The 21,365-nt window shown below is 37.5% G+C and overlaps 1 protein-coding gene across 9 annotated transcripts in view; it reads right to left on the bottom strand.

Annotated features, from left to right (window-relative positions):
- Window positions 1-21,365, bottom strand: part of ACER3 (alkaline ceramidase 3) — a 161,765-nt gene that overhangs the window by 23,161 nt on the left and 117,239 nt on the right. For 7 of the 9 annotated variants that reach the window (XM_086340893.1, XM_086340898.1, XM_086340894.1 and 4 more), the window contains one exon: window positions 20,337-20,395. In XM_086340893.1, the coding sequence (XP_086197019.1) occupies window positions 20,337-20,395 (59 nt within the window). Of the gene's footprint in view, window positions 1-875; window positions 944-20,336; window positions 20,396-21,365 lie in introns of all 9 variants that reach the window. The other 2 variants (XR_015142194.1, XR_015142195.1) reach the window with 1 other exon arrangement.

Below are 21,365 nucleotides of genomic sequence, written 5' to 3'. Positions count from 1 at the left end.
CTTGTTTTAGTCTTGATTTTAAAGGTAACTTTAAAAAACATTTTATGGAAATGTGGTAGATGCTGTAGTTTAAAGGTTAAGAAACTTCCCTTCGATTGAGTTTGTAAAGGGTTTTGTTTTGTTTGTTTTGGGTCATAAATAGCTGAATTTTATGGAATGCTTTATCTGAATGTACTGCTATCATCATGTAGTTTTTCTCCTTTATTTTTTAACATGGTAAATGATGAGAATAGATTTTCTGAAATATTTTGTTAACTATTTGTGCTTAGTTGCTCAGTCGTGTCCCAATCTTTGTGAGCCCATGGACTGGGATCGCTTCTGACCATGTGATTCTCCAGGCAAGAATACTGGAATGGATTGCCATGCCCTCCTCCAGGGTTTGCATATAAACAAATGAATTGTGTTATTAACTTAAAACTCATCAGGGACTTCCCTGGTGGTCCAGTGGTTAAGAATCTGCCTGCCATGCAGGAGACACGGATGTCATTCCTGGTCCAGGAGGATTCCACATGCTGTGGAGCAACTAAGCCCACACACTGCAACTAGAGAAAGTCTGCGTACAGCAACAAAGACCCAGCGCGGCCAAAAAAAAAAAAATCATCAGAAAAACACAAATCTGCTTGTGCATGGAAGGGACATTATTGCCATAGTTTGATGAAGATTCTTGGAAAAGATGAGTTTAAAAGAGTCATAGTATGCCTTCAGCTTTTCAGAGTTTATCACTTTCCCATTTGAGGGAGGCAAGAATGAGTCCCAGAAAGCACAAAGTAAAGGCATTTGGCAGAACTGCAGGATGGGCCAGGTGCTGAGATATGACAAGGAAGTGATCACTAGGGGTGAGATACTCTCTATTTTCTGCTTCTAAGCTTACTTACCAGGGCCAATCTTCAGCTCTCAGAAGTAATTCAAAGCAAAATTCTTCTGTGGGGTGAAATGAATGTCTCTGGTTATCCAGGTAGCAGGGCACGTAAGAGAGAGCAAGAACTTCATCAGCACATGGTCCAGGCAAGCTAAGTACAGGTAAGATTCTGGGGACAGACTACTTGTATATTATCAGGTCAAGAGTGTGTAACACAGAAGACCCTCAACATATCTGTATCAGGAGTCACACTGCTTCAATCTAGACTGGTTGCCTGTCCAGTGGACAGCCATTCTCTGAAAAATCCCTTCCCTTTGCCTTCACTTTGGAAATTGCCTTCACCTCTTTGTGTTGGATTTTCTATGTCTCGTTTCCTATATCTTCCTCCTTTTTGGTTTTCTCATTTTGGTCAAACACAACCTTCCACAGGTTTCTGAGCACTAGTTTATGGTATATAAGTATTTTTCTTTTTTTTGAGAACTTAAAGGTATGAAAATGTATTCTGTCACCATATTTTATCAATAGTTCGGCTAGGTATTATCCTGTAACTGGCTTCCAGTTTTCCTTTGCCAAGTCCAAAACCATTCTGATCCCTGATCCTTTGTATGTAGTGTATCTACCTTCTGACTCTAAGCTTGTAGAACTGTCCTTGTCTAGAATTTTGAAACTTGCATGGGTCTATTTCTACCCACTGTGCTAAGTACGCAGTAGGTTCTTTTAATCTATTAACTCTTATTTTTCAATTACAGGATATTTTCTTAAATTGTTTTGGTAATAGTTTCCTCCCTTCCCTTTCCTCTACACAGTACTGGTAGAGGAAATATGCATTTTTATATGCTGATCCTGAAATCAGAACCCCTACTGAGTTCCTTCTATTCTCCATTTCCTTCCCACCATTCTGATGGAACCCAGGGACCATGGACTTGAGGAAACACTTGCTATTTGTCCACAGCAGTGGTGGTGAGTGGGTCCAAGGGTCCTGAGGCCAAGAGGCCCCATGCTGTCCTGTTCACTCTGGACCATAACATGAGCTCAGTGCCTCTCCTGTGGTGGATGCTTGCTGGTGAATGGGTATAGGGGCTCCTGGACCATAAAACAATCACAATGTGTGTTCTGGAGAAAGAATTCCAATGTCTTCATTAACTGTATCTTTCAAAATATTCATTTCAGCTTTTTACTATATTTTTAATGTCCATTTTTGGGGGATTCTCTGAATGTTCTTTTTTATAGCATTGTACTCTTGATTCATAGATATACTATATTCCTAAGAATATTAATGAATTATAATATTTGTTGTCATTTTGTTGTTTTTAAAGTTTCTTCAGTTTCTTTAAGGCTGATTTTTTTCTCCCTTATTTGTTATGGCCTCTTTCATATTGAATGTATTCATCATACATCTGGCACTGTCTCCTCATTCTTAAGAGTAAGAAACTAAAAAGGTGGTCCCAAGCAAGTATTCAGTTGCTAACCTTTACTGTAGGGCTATTTTCCCTAGTTAGTAACCTTTGCTGTAGGGCTATTTTCCTGGGTCAATTGTTAGGGAACCCTCAACACCAATACCAATAAGGCCTTTTAGGCTACTCATATATTCAATAAGAAGATTCTTTCAGTATTCTGTCTAGATGTTTTTGCATTCAGCATTCATAAAGCACAAGGTCACCTAACTTACCTGATTTCAATATGGTATTTGTATGCTCAACTGTGCCTGGCAAAACCCAATGTAGACACACTGTTTACCCTTTTCCAGAGATTAAATCTGTAGATTTCTGCAGTTGCTTCATGGCATGAAGTTGGGTGAGGGAACCTAAGCATATAACCATTTCTTAAAGCTTTTAATCAATGCCCTTTATTTTAGACTCCTCCTCCATCTCCTTCACCAAACTGTCTGTTGCTAAGGCTTGATACTTAAGAAAATTCTCTGATGTAAACTGGTGGTTCCTGGCTTAGAATTTGGCTCTTGGGTTAGTTATGGCAATTAGCAGTAATCCATTTACTTTCTAGCTTCTAAAATTTTATTGAGTCTTCAACTTGTGGGTTTATACTTTATAAATAAATTCTTTTGTTATAGTTTTAGTAGTGTCTCAGAAAGGAACAAAATTAGATATCTAGTGATCTTCAATACAGTAGTGCTTTTTTTTTTCCCATTAATTTCTTTTATCAGTATCATTCTTCATTTCTCTTTGGGTTTATTCTATAAATATATTTTCTAATTACTCAAATACTTAGCTCATTATTCTTCAGACTCTCTGTTTCTAATGTAAATATTTAATGTAAACATGTCCCTCTAAGAACCACTTTAGCTACATCCTATTTTGGTTTATAGTATTTTCATTTTGCTTACATCCTAAGTATTTCAATATTTTTATTATGATTTTTTTTACTCATATTTACAAGTGTACTTATAAGTTTCCAAATATATGTGCTATTTTGACTAATTCTGTTTTATTTTAACTAATTGTCAGAGAACGTGTTATGCATGACACCAATTCTTTATAATCTGTTGAACTTTGCTTTAATGCTAGTATTGGTAGATTTAATAATTACTCCATGAAGGAAAAGATCATGCATTCTTTACTTGTTGAGTATATAAAATCATTTTGTAATGTTACTCAAATTTTGCCTATTCATATTTTTTGGTTTAAGTACTGGGCTAAAATATCTCATCATGGTAGAATGGTTACCTATTTCTCCTTTGTAATCCTGCCAATTTTTGTTTAAAAATTTCCACACAAGTTTAGAGTTGCCACTTTTTAGAATGCGGTAAATAGAACCTTTTAATAACAATGTAATGAACACACCTGTTGTGAATAATGCCTTGAACTTCTTTGTTGTTCAAACAACTAGTCCAGGCTTCTTTTAGTCAATATTGGTATGGTATGTATTTTTTATATCCTTTTCTTTCAAAAGTACTATGTATTGATGTTTTAACCACATTTCTTATGAATAGCAGATATCTGGATTTTTCCCTGTTTTGGAGTCTTGGTCTTTTAATTGTTTAGCTCTGTCCATTTATATTTACTGGGATTACTGATATATTTTAAATTATTTCTACCCCTTAATTTTCTGCTTTGTATTTTTCCTCACTTTTCTCTGCTTCCCTTTTCCCCCTTCTCATTTTCTTTGGATTCAGTTTTTATAATCCCACTTACTCCTTCATCTTTTTGTAACTGAAATTATGAAATCAATTACTGTTTTTAGTAGTTACCAAAAAAGTACATGTAAAATCCAAAATTAATCACTGGCTGTATCGTATCCTCAAATAAAGACCTTGGGAACTATGTAACTAAGAGTATTCTCCTGTATCTCACATGTTATTCTATCATCATTTTAATTCCTTTTAAAAAAATCTCTCAAACTAGGTATCACTAAAAGTCACAATATTTTGTTTAGATAGTCCCATAAATTTTTCACTTTTTCTTCTTTACTGTTCTTTCTTGTATCTCAGCTCTTCCTTCTAAAAAACATCTTTAAGAAGGATACTAGTAAAATTTCTTCTTTTCTATCTATCTCAAAATGTTTTTATATTACCCTGGTTCTTGAAAGATATCTGGATATACAATTCTAACTTGATGGTTAATTTCTCTCAACTCTTTGAAGATAATAAGTCTACCATGTGTATTGCTGTTCATAAGTCTACTGTAGACTATATGTTATTCCTTTACTGGTAATGTTTTCTATGTCCAGATTTTTTTAGGATCTTTGTCATTGCATTTCAGTATTTTTACTATGCTTTTTAAAAATAGGTATCAATCAGGGTTCAACTTCAGATAATACCTCTATCTAAAGCAGAAAATAAATTGTTTCAATTCCAAAAGAAAACACTGAATAGATTTAGACACTTCAGAAATGACTTTTGAACACTACTACAGGATTATTTTGCCAAAGGAATTTTTTTTTTCTTTTTCATATTTACAAACCTGGAGAATTGGAAAGCCTCTGGACCAACCAACTGTTTCATCCAGCATCACACCATCTTAGCTATAAATCACAGCTCAGGAAGTTGCTATCACACATTTGCTCCAGAGTTACAATGCACACCCTAGATTCATATAAGTAAATGGATTCCTTACATACTACCATGTCTCCTCCCCGTTTAACTTGGTTCTGAATTCAAGTCTCATGTGAATACATGTGATTGGCAAAATCTAAATGTACTTGAAAACTTACCTACAAAGGAAATATGAAAAATATACATTTTAGCTTTTTAGCATCTACATTACAGGAAAGCTCACTTGATGGAGGCTGAAACAATATTGAACTAACTAATCTATTATACCTGCTTTACCTGATAAAGACTTTCTTTCATTTATCTTGCTTGGGAATTATTGTTTTTGAAGCTGAGGAGTTATCTTTTAAGGATACTAGAAAATGCTCACCTATTATCTCTTTGAATATCTCTTCCTTCTCCATTTTTTCTATTCTCTCCCTTTGGAACTGCAGTTAGACATGTTATTTCTCTGTGATGCTTTCTGGCTTATTTCTTTAGATATGTCTTTCCACTTAATTAGTTCTCTCTTCAAATGTCTATTTTTAACTTATCCATTGAGTTTATTTCAATAATTTTTTGGGTTTTTTGAAATTCATTTTTATTGAAGTATATTTGCTATACAATATTGTGTTAAGTTTCTACTGTACCGCAAAGTGAATCAGCTATATACATACATATGTCCCCTCTTTTTCGGATTTCTCTCCCATTTACGTCACCTCAGAGCACTGAGTAGTTTCCTGAGCCATACAGTAGGTTCTCATTAGTTGTCTATTTTATACAATAGTGTATATATGTCAATAGTATATATATGGTCAATCTTTATCTTCCAATTCATCCCACCCCATCCTTCCCCTCTTTGTGTCTATATGTTGGCTCTCTAGGTCTGTGACTCTTTCTGTTTTGCAATAAGATCATGTATACCATTTAAATGCTGCTGTGGTAAGTTACATGTGTTTTCTTTCTGCCTCAGACACTTAAGAGTTGAACTGAAGAAGCTACCAAGCCAGAAATACCACTAGGCACAATAAAAAAACAAACTGCTGTCTCTCCAAAGAAACAAGAAAAAGGCAATCTAGCAAGATAGAAAGCTTACAATAATCACTATTCTATAGCCAAACACCACAGAAAAAACAATAGCCTCACCCTCCATTCATCCTCAAAGCCTGAATGGGAAGCCTAGACTTCATTCCTAATCAGGCCCAAAGAAGGTACCCCAATCTGCTGCTAAGTCACTTCAGTCGTGTCCGACTCTGTGCAACCCCATAGATGGCAGCCCACCAGGCTCCCCCGTCCCTGGGATTCTCCAGGCAAGAACACTGGAGTGGCTTGCCACTGCCTTCTCCAAGGCATGAAAGTGAAAAGTGAAAATGAAGTTGCTCAGTCGTGTCCGACTCTTAGCGACCCCATGGACTGCAGCCTTCTAGGCTCCTCCATCCATGGGATTTCCCAGGCAGGAGTACTGGAGTGGGGTTCCATTGCCTTCTCTGACCCCAATCTCCTGCTATACTAATACCCCAATCTCTTGCTATACTAATATCAAGCAGTGAGGGGCTGGAACCTTCCCCACTCAGAAGTAACAAGCTCTCCATTTCCTGCAGTGTCAGTGGAGACCATGTGGGGAGCCTGGACTTCCATCGTCATGTGGTAATAATCAGGTACTTTCTCTCCTCATTGTGGTGATATCAGAGTAGACCTACTGGGGTGTCAGAATTTCTGCCAATGGCCAGAGGTAACAAGGTCGTATCAACCACCTTAGATATGCAAATGATACCACCCTTACCGCAGAAAGCGAAGAGCAACTTAAGAGCCTCTTGATGAAGGTAAAAGAGGAGTATGAAAGAGCTGGCTTAAAACTCAACATTCAAAAGACTAAGAACATGACATCTGGTCCCATCACTTCATGGTAAACAGATGGGGAAAAAATGGAAACTGTGGCAGATTTTATTTTCTTGGGCTCAAAAGTCACTGTGGATGGTGACTGCAGACATGAAATTAAAAGACGCTAGCTCTTTGGAAGAAAAGCTATGACCAACCTAGACAGCATATCAAAAAGCAGAGAAATCACTTTGCTGACAAAGGTCTGTCTAGTCAAAGCTATTGTTTTTCCAGTAGTCATGTATGGATGTGAGAACTGGACCATAGAGAAAGCTGAGCACCCAAGAATTGATGCTTTTGAACAGTGTGTTGGAGAAGACTCTTGAGAGTCCCTTGGACAGCAAGGAGATCAAACCAGTCAATCCTAAAGGAAATAAACATTCACTGGAAAGACTGATGCTGAAGCTACAATACTTTGGCCACCTGATGCAAAGAGCTGACTTATTGGAAAAGATCCTTATGCTAGGAAAGACTGAGGGCAGGAGGAGAAGAGGGCAACAGAGAATGAGATGGTATGGATGGAATCACGAATCAATGGACATGAGTTTGAGCAAACTTGGTGAGATAATGAAGGACAGGGAAGCCTGGTGTGCTGCAGTCCATGGGGTTGCAAAGAGTTGGACGTGACTTAGTGGCTTAAAAACAACAATTAAATCATGTCAGTAGTCAGAAATTTGTATGCAAATGTGACACTGCTAGAATGTTTACCACACATTAAGATAAATAATTGCAGTCTTACAGATTCTCACAGTGAATAGAAAAAGAAGAGACACTCTCCAAGTGATATATGAGGCAATTATAGTTTACTGTAAGATACTGAATATAGTTTCCTGTGCTATAAAGTAGGACCTTGCTGTATATCTATTTTATATATAGTAGTTTATATCTGCTAATCCCAAACTTCTAATTTATCCCTCTGCCCGCCTTGTTTGGCAACCATAAATTTGCTTTTTATGTTAGTGAGTCTGTTTCTGTTTTGTAAATAAGTCCTTTTTTATTTATGTCCTATTTTAGACTCCATATATAAGTAATACCATATATTTGTCTTTCTCTTCCTGACTTACTTCACTCTGTGTGATAATCTCTAGGTCTATACATGTTATGGCAAGTGACATTATTTCATTTCTTATATACTTGTTTAATATTCCTCTCTCTTTGTATATACATATATATATATATATACACAGTGGAATATTATATATCTGTGTGTATATATATATCTCACACCTTTATCCATTCATTTGTTGATGGACATTCAGGTAGCTTTCATGCCTTGGCTATTGTAAATAGTGTTGCCATGAAAATCAAGGGGCATGTAGCTTTTGGAATTAAGAGTCTTCTCTAGATATATGCCCAGACATGGGCTTGCTGGATCCTATGGTAACTCAATTTTTGGTTTTTTAAGGAACCTCCATACTGTTTTCCATAGTGGCTGTACCAATTTACATTCCTACCAACAGTGTGAGAGGGTTCTTTCTTTAGGGTTCTCTTTTCTCCAAATCTTCTCTAGAATTTATTCCTTCTAGACTTTCTAATGATGGCCATTCTGTCAGATGTGAGGTGATATACCTCATTGTAGTTTTAATCTGTGCTTCTCTAACAATTAGCAGTATTTACCATCTTTTCATATTTTACTGGCCATGTGGATGTCTTCTTTAGAGAAATACCTATTTAGGTCCTCTGCTCATGTTCTGAATGGGTTGTTTGTTTTTTGTTATTTAGATGTATAACCTGCTTGTAGATTTTTGAAATTAAGGCTGTTGGTTGCATTGTTTGCAAATATTTTCTCCTAGTCCACAGGTTGTATTTTCACTTTGTTTATGGTTTCCTTTGCTGTTCAAAAGGTTGTAAGTTTGATTAAGTCCCATTTATTTATCTTTATTTGTATTGACCTGAAAGACTGACCTAAGAAAATATTGGCATGATTTATGTCAGAGAATGTTTTCCCTATCTTGTTTTCTAGGTGTTTCATGGTGTCATGTCTTATAAAGTCATGTCTATAATCCATTTGAGTTTATTTTTGGGTACGGGGTGAGGAGTATTCTAACTTCACTGATATACATGTGGGTGTCTAGCTTTCCTAGCATCACTTGCCAAAGGGACTATCTTTTCTCCATTGTGTATTCTTGCCTCATTTCTCAAAGATTAATTGATCATAGGTGTATGGGCTTATTTCTCAGCTCTCTCTTCTGTTCTACTGATCCATAGGTCTGTTCTGGGCCAATATCATGCTGCTGTGATTACTGTACCTTTGAGGCATTGTCTAAAGTCTAAAAGGGCTATGCCTCCAGCTCTGTTTCCTCAGAACTGCTCTAGCAATTCTGGGTCTTTTATCTTTCCACATAAATTTCAGGATTATTTGTTCTAGTTCTGTGGAAATTATCATGGGTAGTTTGATAGGAATCACATTAAATTTGTAGATTGCTTTGGGTAATAGGGTCATTTTAACAATATTAATTCTTCCAAACTGAGATAATGAGATGTAATTCCCTTTCTTTGAATCATCTTTAGTTCCCTTTAACTACATTTTATAGTTCTCAGCATATAAAGTCTCTGACCCTCTTCATCAGGTTTATTCCTAAGCATTTTGATTTTTCAACGTGCTTTTAAAAGAGACTGCTATTTTACTTTCCCTTTCTAATAATTCATTGTTAATGTAAGGAAATGCAACAGATTTATGTATGTTAGTCTTGCAGTCTGCTACTGTATCTTGCTTAATTTGCTTATCAGTTTGAGTAGATTTTGTGTGAAGTCTTTTAGCTTTTCTATTTATAATATGAACCCTGAATCTTCATTGGAAAGACTGATGCTGAAGCTGAAGCTCTAATACTTTGGCCACCTGATGCAAAGAGCCAACTCATCGGAAAAGACAGAAGGCAAAAGGGGACCACAGAGGATGAGATGGTTGACTGGCATGACCAACTCAATGGACATGAGTTTGAGCAAGCTCCGGGAGATGGTGAAGGACAGGGAAGCCTGGCAAGATGCAGTCCATGGGGTTACAAGGAGTCAGACACGACTGAGCAACTGAACAACAATATATAATATTAATCATCTGCATATAATAACAGTTTAACCTCTTCTGTTCCAACTTGGATACCTTTATTTCCTTTTTCCCATCTGATTGCCGTGTTGAGGACCTCCAATACAATGTTGAATAGAAGTGGTACGAACGGGCATCCTTCTCTTGTTCCAGATTTTAACAGGAAAGCTTTCAGCTTTTCACCACTGAGTATTATATTGGCTGTACATCTGTCATAAATAACTTTTATTCTGTTCAGGTATGTTTCCTCTATACCCACTTTAGTGAGAAATTTTATCATGAATGGATGTTGAATTTTATCAAATGCTTCTTCTGCATCTATTGAGATGATTTCTGTCTTTTGATGTGGTGTATCACATTGAGTGATCTACCACACTGACTGATCTATCACATTGATTGATCTACTACTGTGGGCAGGAATCCCTCAGAAGAAATGGAGTAGCCATCATAGTCAACAAAAGAGTCCAGAATGCAGTACTTGGATGCAATCTCAAAAACGACAGAACGATCTCTGTTCGTTTCCAAGGCAAACCATTCAATAACACAGTAATCCAAGTCTATGCCCCAACCAGTAATGCTGAAGAAGCTCAAGCTGAACGGTTGAGCTACAAGACCTTTTAGAACTAACACCCAAAAAAGATGTCCTTTTCATTATAGGGGACTGGAATGCAAAAGTAGGAAGTCAAGAAACACCTGGAGTAACAGGCAAATTTGGCCTTGGAATACGGAATGAAGCAGGGCAAAGACTAATAGAGTTTTGCCAAGAAAATGCACTGGTCATAACAAACACCCTCTTCCAACGACACAAGAGAAGACTCTATACATGGATGTCACCAGATGGTCAACATCAAAATCAGATTGATTATATTCTTTGCAGCCAAAGATGGAGAAGCTCTATACAGTCAGCAAAAACAAGACCGCGAGCTGACTGTGGCTCAGACCATGAACTCCTTATTGCCAAATGCAGACTGAAATTGAAGAAAGTAGGGAAAACCACTAGACCATTCAGGTATGACCTAAATCAAATCCCTTATGATTATACAGTGGAAGTGAAAAATAGATTTAAGGGCCTAGATCTGATAGATACAGTGCCTGATGAACTATGGAATGAGGTTTGTGACATTGTACAGGAGACAGGGATCAAGACCATCCCCATGGAAAAGAAATGCAAAAAAGCAAAATGGCTGTCTGGGGAGGCCTTACAAATAGCTGTGAAAAGAAGAGAAGTGAAAAGCAAAGGAGAAAGGAAAAGATATAAACATCTGAATGCAGAGTTCCAAAGAATAGCAAGAAGAGATAAGAAAGCCTTCTTCAGCGATCAATGCAAAGAAATAGAGGAAAACAACAGAATGGGAAAGACTAGAGATCTCTTCAAGAAAATCAGAGATACCAAAGGAACATTTCATGCAAAGATGGGCTCAATAAAGGACAGAAATGGTATGGACCTAACAGAAGGAGAAGATATCAAGAAGAGATGGCAAGAATACACAGAAGAACTGTACAAAAAAGATCTTCATGACCCAGATAATCACAATGGTGTGATCACTGACCTAGAACCAGACATCCTGGAATGTGAAGTCAAGTGGGCCTTAGAAAGCATCACTACGAACAAAGCTAGTGGAGGTGATCGAATTCCAGTTGAGCTATTTCAAATCCTGAAAGATGATGCTGTGAAAATGCTGCACTCAATATGCCAGCAAATTTGGAAAACTCAGCAGTGGCCACAGGACTGGAAAAGGTCAGTTTTCATTCCAATCCCAAAGAAAGGCAATGCCAAAGAATGCTCAGACTACCAGACAATTGTACTCATCTCACACGCTAGTAAAGTAATGCTCAAAATTCTCCAAGCCAGGCTTCAGCAATATGTGAACCATGAACTTCTTGATGTTCAAGCTGGTTTTAGAACAGGCAGAGGAACCAGAGATCAAATTGCCAACATCCGCTGGATCATCGAAAAAGCAAGAGAGTTCCAAAAAAGCATCTATTTCTGCTTTATTGACTATGCCAAAGCCTTTGACTGTGTGGATCACAATAAACCGTGGAAAATTCTGAAAGAGATGGGAATACCAGACCACCTGATCTGCCTCTTGAGAAATTTGTATGCAGGTCAGGAAGCAACAGTTAGAACTGGACATGGAACAACAGACTGGTTCCAAATAGGAAAAGGAGTACATCAAGGCTGTATATTGTCACCCTGTTTATTTAACTTATATGCAGAGTACATCATGAGAAACACTGGACTGGAAGAAACACAAGCTGGCATCAAGATTGCTGGGAGAAATATCAATAACCTCAGATATGCAGATGACACCACCCTTATGGCAGAAAGTGAAGAGGAACTAAAAAGCCTCTTGATGAAAGTGAAAGTGGAGAGTGAAAAAGTTGGCTTAACGCTCAACATTCAGAAAACGAAGATCATGGCATCTGGTCCCATCACTTCATGGGAAATAGATGGGGAAATAGTGGAAACAGTGTCAGACTTTATTTTTCTGGGCTCCAAAATCACTGCAGATGGTGACTGCAGCCATGAAATTAAAAGACGCTTACTCTTTGGAAGGAAAGTTATGACCAACCTAGATAGGATATTCAAGGGCAGAGACATTACTTTGCCAACAAAGGTTCGTCTAGTTAAGGCTATGGTTTTTCCTGTGGTCATGTATGGATGTGAGAGTTGGACTGTGAAGAAGGCTGAGCGCCAAAGAATTGATGCTTTTGAACTGTGGTGTTGGAGAAGACTCTTGAGAGTCCCTTGGACTGCAAGGAGATCCAACCAGTCCATTCTGAAGATCAGCCCTGGGATTTCTTTGGAAGGAATGATGCTACAGCTGAAACTCCAGTACTTTGGCCATCTCATGTCAAGAGTCGACTCATTGGAAAAGACTCTGATGCTGGGAGGGATTGGGGGCAAGAGAAGGGGACGACAGAGGATGAGATGGCTGGATGGCATCACTGACTCGATGGATGTGAGTCTCAGTGAACTCCGGGAGTTGGTGATGGACAGGGAGGCCTGGGGTGCTGCGATTCATGGGGTTGCAAAGAGTTGGACACGACTGAGCGACTGATCTGATCTGATCACATTGATTGATTTGTCTATATTGAACCTCCTTGTAACCTGGGATGAATCCAGTTTCATAATGGCATCTGATCTTTTTTCAGTTCTGTTAGATTCGGTTTGTTAATATTTTGTTCAGGATTTCTGTGTTGCTGTTTATCAGTGATGTTGGCCTACAATTTTCTTTTTTGGTAGTGTCCTTGTCTGGTTTTGGTATCAGGGTGGTGGTGGCTTCAAAGACTGACTTTAGGCGTCTTCTTTCTTCTTCGCTTTTTTGGAAGACTTTGAGACGTACTAGTATAAGTTTGTCTTTGCATGCTTGGTCCTAGAATTCTCTAGTGAAGCCATCCAGTCCTGAATTTGTTTGCAGGGAGGTATATATTTTTTGTTTTACAGATTCTATTTCACTTCATGTAGTAAGTCTGTTCAAATTATCTATTCCTTCTTGATTCAGTTTTAGTGGGTTGCATGATTCTAGGAATTTATCCATTTCTTCTAGGTTGTCCAATTTGCTGGCATATAACATTCATAGCATTCTCTTATTATTATTATTATTTTTTTTGTATTTCTGTGGTAGTATGAGATATAATTTCTCCTTTTTCATTTCTTATTTTGTTTATTTGGGAATCTCTTCTTTTCAGTGAACTGTGTAGAGGTTTGTCAATTGTGTTTATCCTTTCAAAAAAACAGCTCATGGTTTTATTGATTTTTTTCTATTGTTTTTTAATCTCTATTTTATTTATTTCCTCTCTCACCTTTACTATTTCCTTCCTTCGCTAACTTTAGGTTTCTTCTTTATCTAATTTTTTTCAATGATAGGTTAGGTTGTTTGAGATTTTTCTTCTTTTTCTTTTTTTTTTTTTGAAGAAGGCCTATATTGCTATAAACTTCCCTCTTAAGACTGCTTTTGCTGCATCCCATTTTTAATTTTGTATGGTTGTGTTTTCACTGACATTATCTCAAGGTATTTTTAAATTTCCTCTTCAAGTTGAGCTACTGGTTTTTTTAGCAACATGTTACTTAGTAACTTTTTCCCCCCTTGTTTCTCTTTCTATGGCTGATTTCTAGTCTATCCTAGATCATGTTCCATGTGCACTTGAAAAGAATGTGTATCCTGGGTTTTATGTCATGTCACCATATCAAGATGTATCAAAATTTTAAAAACCAATTAAGTCTAACTGCTCTATTGTGCCATTTAGGATCTCTGTTGCCTTACTGAGTTTCTGTCTGAAAGATATGCCCACTGATGTCAGTGGGATGTTAAATCCTACTATTATTGTATTCTCATCAATTTCTCCCTTTTTGTCTGTTAGTATTTGGGTTCTTCTATAGTAGATGCATAAAAGTATAAAATCCTCTTCCCTTGTTGATCCTTTTAACATTAGTGGCCTTCCTTATCTTTCTTTCTAGCCTTTAATTTAAAGTTTATTTTGTCTGATACTGAGTATTGCCACTTTCTTGTCATTTCCGAGTGCATATTTTTTTCATTCCCTCACTTTTCAATCTATGTGTGTCCTTCACTCTAAAAAGGGTCTCTTGTAGGCAACATATATATTGTAGGCTCTTGTTTTTTATCCAATCTGCCACTTTACGTATTTGATTGGAGTCTTTAGTCCGTTGACATTTAAGGTAATTATTGATATGTATGTATTTATTGCTATTTAAAACCTTGCTTCCCAGTAGATTTTGTATTTCTTCTTTATTCCTTTTTTCCCTTTTCCTTTTGTAGTTTGATGACTTTCTTTTGTATTATGCTTGAGTTCTTTTTGTTGTTTCTGTATCAATTATGTTTTTTATTTGTGGTTACTCTGTTTTCCAAGTATATTAATCCATTAATGTATCTATTTGCCTGAGACTGGTAGTCATATGGGCTTAAAAAAAAAAATCCTACGTTTTCTTACTCTCCTCTCCCACATTTTATGATTTTGATGTCTTCTCTAACATCTTCATGTTTATCCTTTTGCTGTTCATTGCAGTTATCACTATTCTCACAAAGTTTTGTTTGTTTTTTTAAATTCTGCCTTATTTTAGCAATTTTCCAATCGTGATTTTCTCTTTCCTATAGATTGTTGCTTCTTTTCTATGTATGTATGTATTTAATTATGCCAAGCTGCATGGCTTGCGGGATCTTAGTTCCACGACCAGGAATTGATGTTGGGACCGGCCCTGAAAGTGTTGAGTCCTAACCGCTGGACTGCTAGGAATTCCCTATTTCTTTCCTATTTACAGACAACCTTTCAGTATTTCTTTTAGGTTAGGTTTAGTACTACTATATTCCTTTAGGTTTTGTTTGTCTGATAAATTCTTTATCCTTCTATTCTGAATGATAATCTTGCTATGTAGAGTATTCCAGATTGCAGGCTTTTCATTTTCAGAACTTTGAATATATATTGCCACTCCCTTCTGACTGGAATGTTTCTGTAGAGAAATGAGCCAAGAGCCTTATGAGGATTCCCTTATAACTAACTCTTTGTTTTTCTCTAGCTGCCTTTAAAATCCTCATTATCTTTAATCTTCACCATTTTAATTATACCATGTCTTGGTGTAGGTTTGTTTGGGTTCTCCTTGTCTGGGCTTCCTGTGCCTGGCTATCTGTTTCCTTCTTGAAGTTTGGGAAGTTTTCAGGCATAATTTCTTCAACTATAATTTCAACCCTCTTTCCTTTTTGTCTTCTAGGATCCCTATTCCACAGACTGGCTCACTTTATATTATCCAGAAGGTCTTATATATTGATTTTGTGTGTGTGTGTGTCTTTCTGTCTGCTGTTTTGATTGGGTAATTTCCATTATTATATCTTCCAGATCACTTGTTTGATCTTCTGCATTATTTAGTTTGCTATTCACTGCCTTCAGCTTGGCTTCCATCTTCAGCAAATGAGTTTTCTAGTTTTAATTGTTCCCCTTAATAGTTTCTAGTTCCATGTTACAGTGATGTACATTTCTGTTGATAGCCTTTCTTAATTCCTTCACTATTTTTACTACCTCCTTTTTGAACATGGGATCTAGTAGACAGGAGAGGTCTGTTTTTTTGTTCTTTCAGGGGACTTCTCTCGTTCTTTTAATTGGCAGTGTTTCCTCTGCTTCTTTTTATCTCTATTTCTCTATGAATTTAGGAGGAGCAGTTATCTACTGTGGTCTTTAAGGGCTGTTTTTATGTAGGAACATTCCTGTGGAGGAGCTTCCCTAATAGCTCAGTTGGTAAAGAATCCACCCTCAATGCAGGAGACTCTGGTTTGATTCCTGGGTTGGGAAGATCCGCTGAAGAAGGGATAGGCTACTCACTCCAGTATTCTTGGGCTTCCCTTGTGGCTTAGCTGATAAAGAATCCACCTGCAATGCGAGAGACCTGGGTTCAAATCCTGGGTTGGGAAGATCCCCTGGACAAGGGAAAGGCTACCCACTCCAGGATTCTGGCTTGGAGAATTCCATGGACTGTATAGTCCATGGGGTCACAAAGAGTCAGACACAACTGAGCAACTTTCACATTCCCGTGGAGCCTGTATGAGACTAATATTTTTGGTGCAAAGTTTGTTTTTTAGTATGGATGCCTGCCATGTCTTTCCTCAGTATGTGCTGGCTCTTATTCCCTTCATAAGGGTTGGTGCTGTGGTGACCACAGCCTGCACTGTATGTTGACTAGGGCCTCCTCTTTACTCTGTGGCTGTCACAGCCCTGTCAGGGGCAGGGTCTGCTCCCCAGTTGTTGGAGTAGAAACCCCCAATGTGAAAGTGAAGTCGCTCAGTCATGCCCGACTCTTTGCGACCCCATGGATAGTAGCCTGCACCAAGCTCCTCTGTCCATGGGATTTTCAAGGCAAAAGTACTGGAGTGGGTTGCCATTTCCTTCTCCAGGGAATCTTCCCAACCCAGGGATCGAACCCAGGTCTCTGACATTGTGGACAGACACTTTACCATCTGAGCCACCAGGGAAGTCCAATAGAAACCTCCAGATCCAATTCAAAACTCAGTGTCGGGTACATGGAACTGGCGTGCTTCTGCTGGGAGAGGAACCACTGAGTATTCCTCCACAGGAGCTGTCCACCAGAATGTGACTCTGGTGTCATCTGCCACCATTGTGTGGGCTCACAAAGTACTTCATTGTTGGCACTACCCTCGGCCCTGCTTCAGTCATGGGAATGCAGGCAATCAGTATGAATGTCCCTCAGCTGCTGTGCTCAAAAGCCACTGGCCCAGATCTGCCAAAGTCAGACACTGGGACTTGCCATAATGCTCCCCTGGAACTGCCATGGGAGCTACGGAATCCGTGTAGACCCTGGCCCACGTGTGCATTTACATGCCCGCAAAGCCAACAGCCACTAAATCTGGACCCACTCCAGGCTCAGGAGCACAAGTAATCCACTGAGATGTCCAGCAGGCACTGAACTTACAAAGGCACCAGTGTTGTAAATCCATCAGTCACAAAGCTGCAAGCCCAGATTTCAGCCCTGCCTCAGTGCATGGCCAACTGCCAGGGCTTGCAAGCTCCTAGAGCTCATAGAGGGGGAACTGTGCCTGCTGTGAACAAAGAGGAAAAAAAGTTTTCTATGGCAGGGTCCCTCCCCTCTGTTTGTGTGTGCATTAACAATGGGGCTTCTATGGTGGACATGGGCTCCATCTTGTACATACTCCCAGTTGTGGCCTGGGCCACACTCCAGCTTCTTCAGGCTGTCTCCATATAGCCAACCCCAGTCCAGTCCTCTCCCCAGGTTTGTCTGCTGAAGCCCGAATTTCAGCACTCAGCCCCTACATGTAACAGCGGATGCATGTCTCAGGCTAGGGGGTGCAGCATGGTGGTCAGATCTTCTGTACTGGTCTCTCTCTGTTTTGCCTGCCACAAGCCAATTGCTGTACACTCCTTTGAAGCTCCGATGCTCCCTTTCTGTCCTGACTGATCTCCCAGCTGAGGAAGGGCATTCCCAGGATGAGGGAATCTTTCCTGTTTCATAGTTCCCTCCCAGGGTGTAGGTCAAAGCCCAATTCTGTATTTTTTTTTTCCTTTTGTTTTACACAGTTACATGGTGAACTTTCTTGCAGCTTTCGTTGTATGAGATCTTTTGCAGTGTTCAGTAGTCATTATGAGAACTGTTCTGTGAGATGTATCTGTGGGAGAAGGTGAGCTCCATGTCCTTCTATTCTGTCATCTTGATCTCTCTGGTACTATTATTAATATGCTATGTTTATACATAATAAATGTTTGGACAGCAAAATTTAAAAATACAATACCATTGTTTAAAAAAAAAATATCAAAACTCCAAAATGCTGATGGAAGAAATCAAAGATTATCCAAATAAATGAAGAGACACATAAGACACATAGTGTTCATAGACTGGAAGACTCAACATAGTAAAGATGTCAATTCTTCATAAATAGATATGATGATTCAATGCAATGTGCAATTCCTATCAAAATCCCAATAAGATTTTAAATATAGACATTATTCTAAAACTTGTATGAAAGGCAAAGAAATCCAAATAGCACAAACAATTTGAAAGCAAAGTGAGAGGGATCAATCTATATGATTTGAAGAGTTATTCTACAGGTACAGTAATCAATAGAGTATAGGATTGGTAGAAGAATAGACACCAAAATCAGTAGAATAGAATTCTAAAACTCAGAAATACATCCACATAAATATATTCAAATAATTTTTGAGGAAGGTGCAAAAGCAATTCATTGAAAAAATGGCCATTTCAACCAGTGGTCTTGGAGTAGTTGGATATCTAAAGGCTAAAAAATGGACCTCAAGCTAATCCTTACCCTTATATAAAAATTAACTCAAAATAAAGTTCCATGTAAAATGTAAAACTATACAAAACTTTTAGTAAAAAAACAAGGGAAAACCTAGGGTTAGGCATAGAGTCCTTAGACTGGACACCCAAGTGTGATATATAAAAGGAAAACTGATAAACTGACTTCATAAAAATTAAAAACTTTTGCTCTGTGAAAGACCACGTGAAGACCATGGAAAGACTAGTATAGATTGTGAGAAAATATTTGTGAGCCACATATTTGAGGAAGGATTAGTATCTACAATATACAAAGAATGCTCAAAACTCAACTGGAAAAAGAGAGAAACAATCTCATTAGAAAATAGACAAAGACAGGAACAGACATTTCACCAAAAAGGACATAGAGATGGCAAGTAGGCACATGAAAATATGTTCAACATCAATACCCATTAGGGAAATGCGACTTAAAACCACAATAAGATATCAGTACTTATCTATAAGAATGGCTAAAATTAAAAATAGTGACAATACCAAATGTCGGCAAGGATGCAGAGAGAATGCCTCACACATACAGTGCTAGTGGGAATGCAAAACCGAACAGCCACTCTGGAAAACAGTCTGGCAGGTTTAAAAAGAACTAAATATACAACTATCATACCAAGTAATTGCATTCTGGGCATTTATTCCAGAGAAATGAAAACTTATCTGTAAACAAATTTTCATAGCAGACTTATTTGTAACAGTAAGAAACTAGAAATAAAAAACTATAAATTCAGGTGTCATTCAACAGGTGAATGATTAACCTGTGGTACACCCATATCATGAAATATTATCCACAATAAAAAGGGACAAACTACTGATATATTCAATCACTTGTATCAATCTCCAGTGAATTACGCTGAATGCAAAAGGTCAGTCCCACTGGTTATATATACTGTATGACTCCATTTATATAACACTCTTAAAATGAAAAAATTAGAGAAATGAAGGGCAGATTAGTGGTTGCTAGGGGTTAAGGATAGCTAGTGAGGGGATAGGGCAGGAGCAAAAGTGGATGTGCCTACAGAAAGACAACACAGGGTGATAGAATTGTTCTGTATCTTGACTCTGTCAACGTCAAATCCTGTTATGATATTGCAGAATAGTTTTGCAAGACATTGTCACTTGAAGAAATTGGTAAAGAGTACAGATGACCTCTATTTAATTTCTTACAAATGCATTTGTTTCTACAATTATCTCAAAATAAAAAGTTTAAATAAAAGAGAAAAAAAAAGGAACAAACCCATAAATCATATACTATTTACCTACTGAGCACCTGCTATATGGTGAGGCCCTGTGTCAGGTACTCACATGAAATATTTTATTTTTCACAAACTCTATAAAGTTTATGCCTACTTCCTAAATGATTTTTCTGGAACACTGTTTCTCTGTGACACAGACAGCCTTTCTTGAGACATAGTCTGCAGTAGTTTGAGAAACATAAAAACAATTATTTTCCTTTCTACTGTAGGAGTTTTCAAGTCCTTTAATATACTCATGTACATTATAAATACTCAAAAGGAGGCCATCACACACAGCTTTCCTCAAATTTCTTTTATTTTAAAAGTCTTGCTTTCACATGATGCCTATTAACAACTTGCTTAAAGAATTAGTATTCCTTGCAATCTACCATAATAAATGTTGGGTTATAAGTTTTCTATCAATATCCCTTCTGGAGTTGGATTTTATGAGTTATTTCAATTAGGCTATAGATTTACCACCTAAGTATACTCTTTTGATCCAAACTACTTACCATGTAACAATATAAATAGATCGAACCACTAAAGTGAAGACCAACATTCCATACATGACCTGAAGAAGAAAGGAAAAATGAAGTTCTTAAGATCATCATTCTTTGGCAGTGGAAGTATACTTTGCCTACAAAAACAGCCCTCCAAGTTAAATGTAAACATTTATTATTTTTCATTACATTTTAAAGAACATATGTGTTAATATAATTAAATAATTAAGAGTCATACTAACCTTTGAGGAAAGATCCTGCTTGTGAATAACCAATATCAGAAGTCCCGCATTAATTTTAACTCTGAATGGTTACGAGAAATTTTAAATATCTGCTGAAACCTGAATAAATGCTGTATTTCTGCTTCATACTCCCTAGATATCCCTCCCTTTTTGTTAGGTTCACTTTTAGCAAATGATTCTACTTCCTGTCTTATATATCTGGACTCTTTTAAACTCTCCTCCTAAGTGTTTCTGCATCCTCTCCCTGTATTCTTTCTCCCATTCCTAGTTTTCAAAGAAAGAGATGCCCATTTTTTTCTTGACTGAGGTTAGTCCACTCCCCTGTGTTCTTTATTCTATATGTTCCCACATCTTCTCAGACTTGGTTCCAACAACTAACCTCTTTCTCTTCTATACTGAGCACTGGATAGGTATTACCAACTGGAAACCTGAAACTAGTGGGAAAATTTAGCTTTTAAGAGTGTGAATTATTAAATACAAGAAAACTTTATAGAATATAAAGGTATAACGTAACAAATATTTATAAAGCCAATAAATGGGTACCATTCAGGTCAAGATATATGTTGTCTCTTCCCAGTCCAACTCTCTCCCCTACTCCTTAGAGAAAACCACTCTGATTTTTTAAATAAACATTTTCCTTTTCCTTACATATTTACTAAATTAAACTGGTCTCCTAAATATGCACTCCTAAATATAGGTTTTTAAATTTTTAATTTTAATTTACAATAGAATAACATTACATACATTTGTTTTTGTCTTTTAAGATCTAGTTATATGTTGCCATGGTTCAATCACTTTT

This window comes from Bos grunniens, chromosome 15 (assembly GCF_055505025.1).
Source record: "Bos grunniens cultivar Pamir isolate PY7600 chromosome 15, Bosgru_T2T1.0, whole genome shotgun sequence".
Taxonomy (NCBI): Eukaryota; Metazoa; Chordata; class Mammalia; order Artiodactyla; family Bovidae; genus Bos; species Bos grunniens.
The sequence above is the reverse complement of the archived record's forward strand: the minus strand, read 5'-3'. Positions and strand labels throughout refer to the sequence as shown.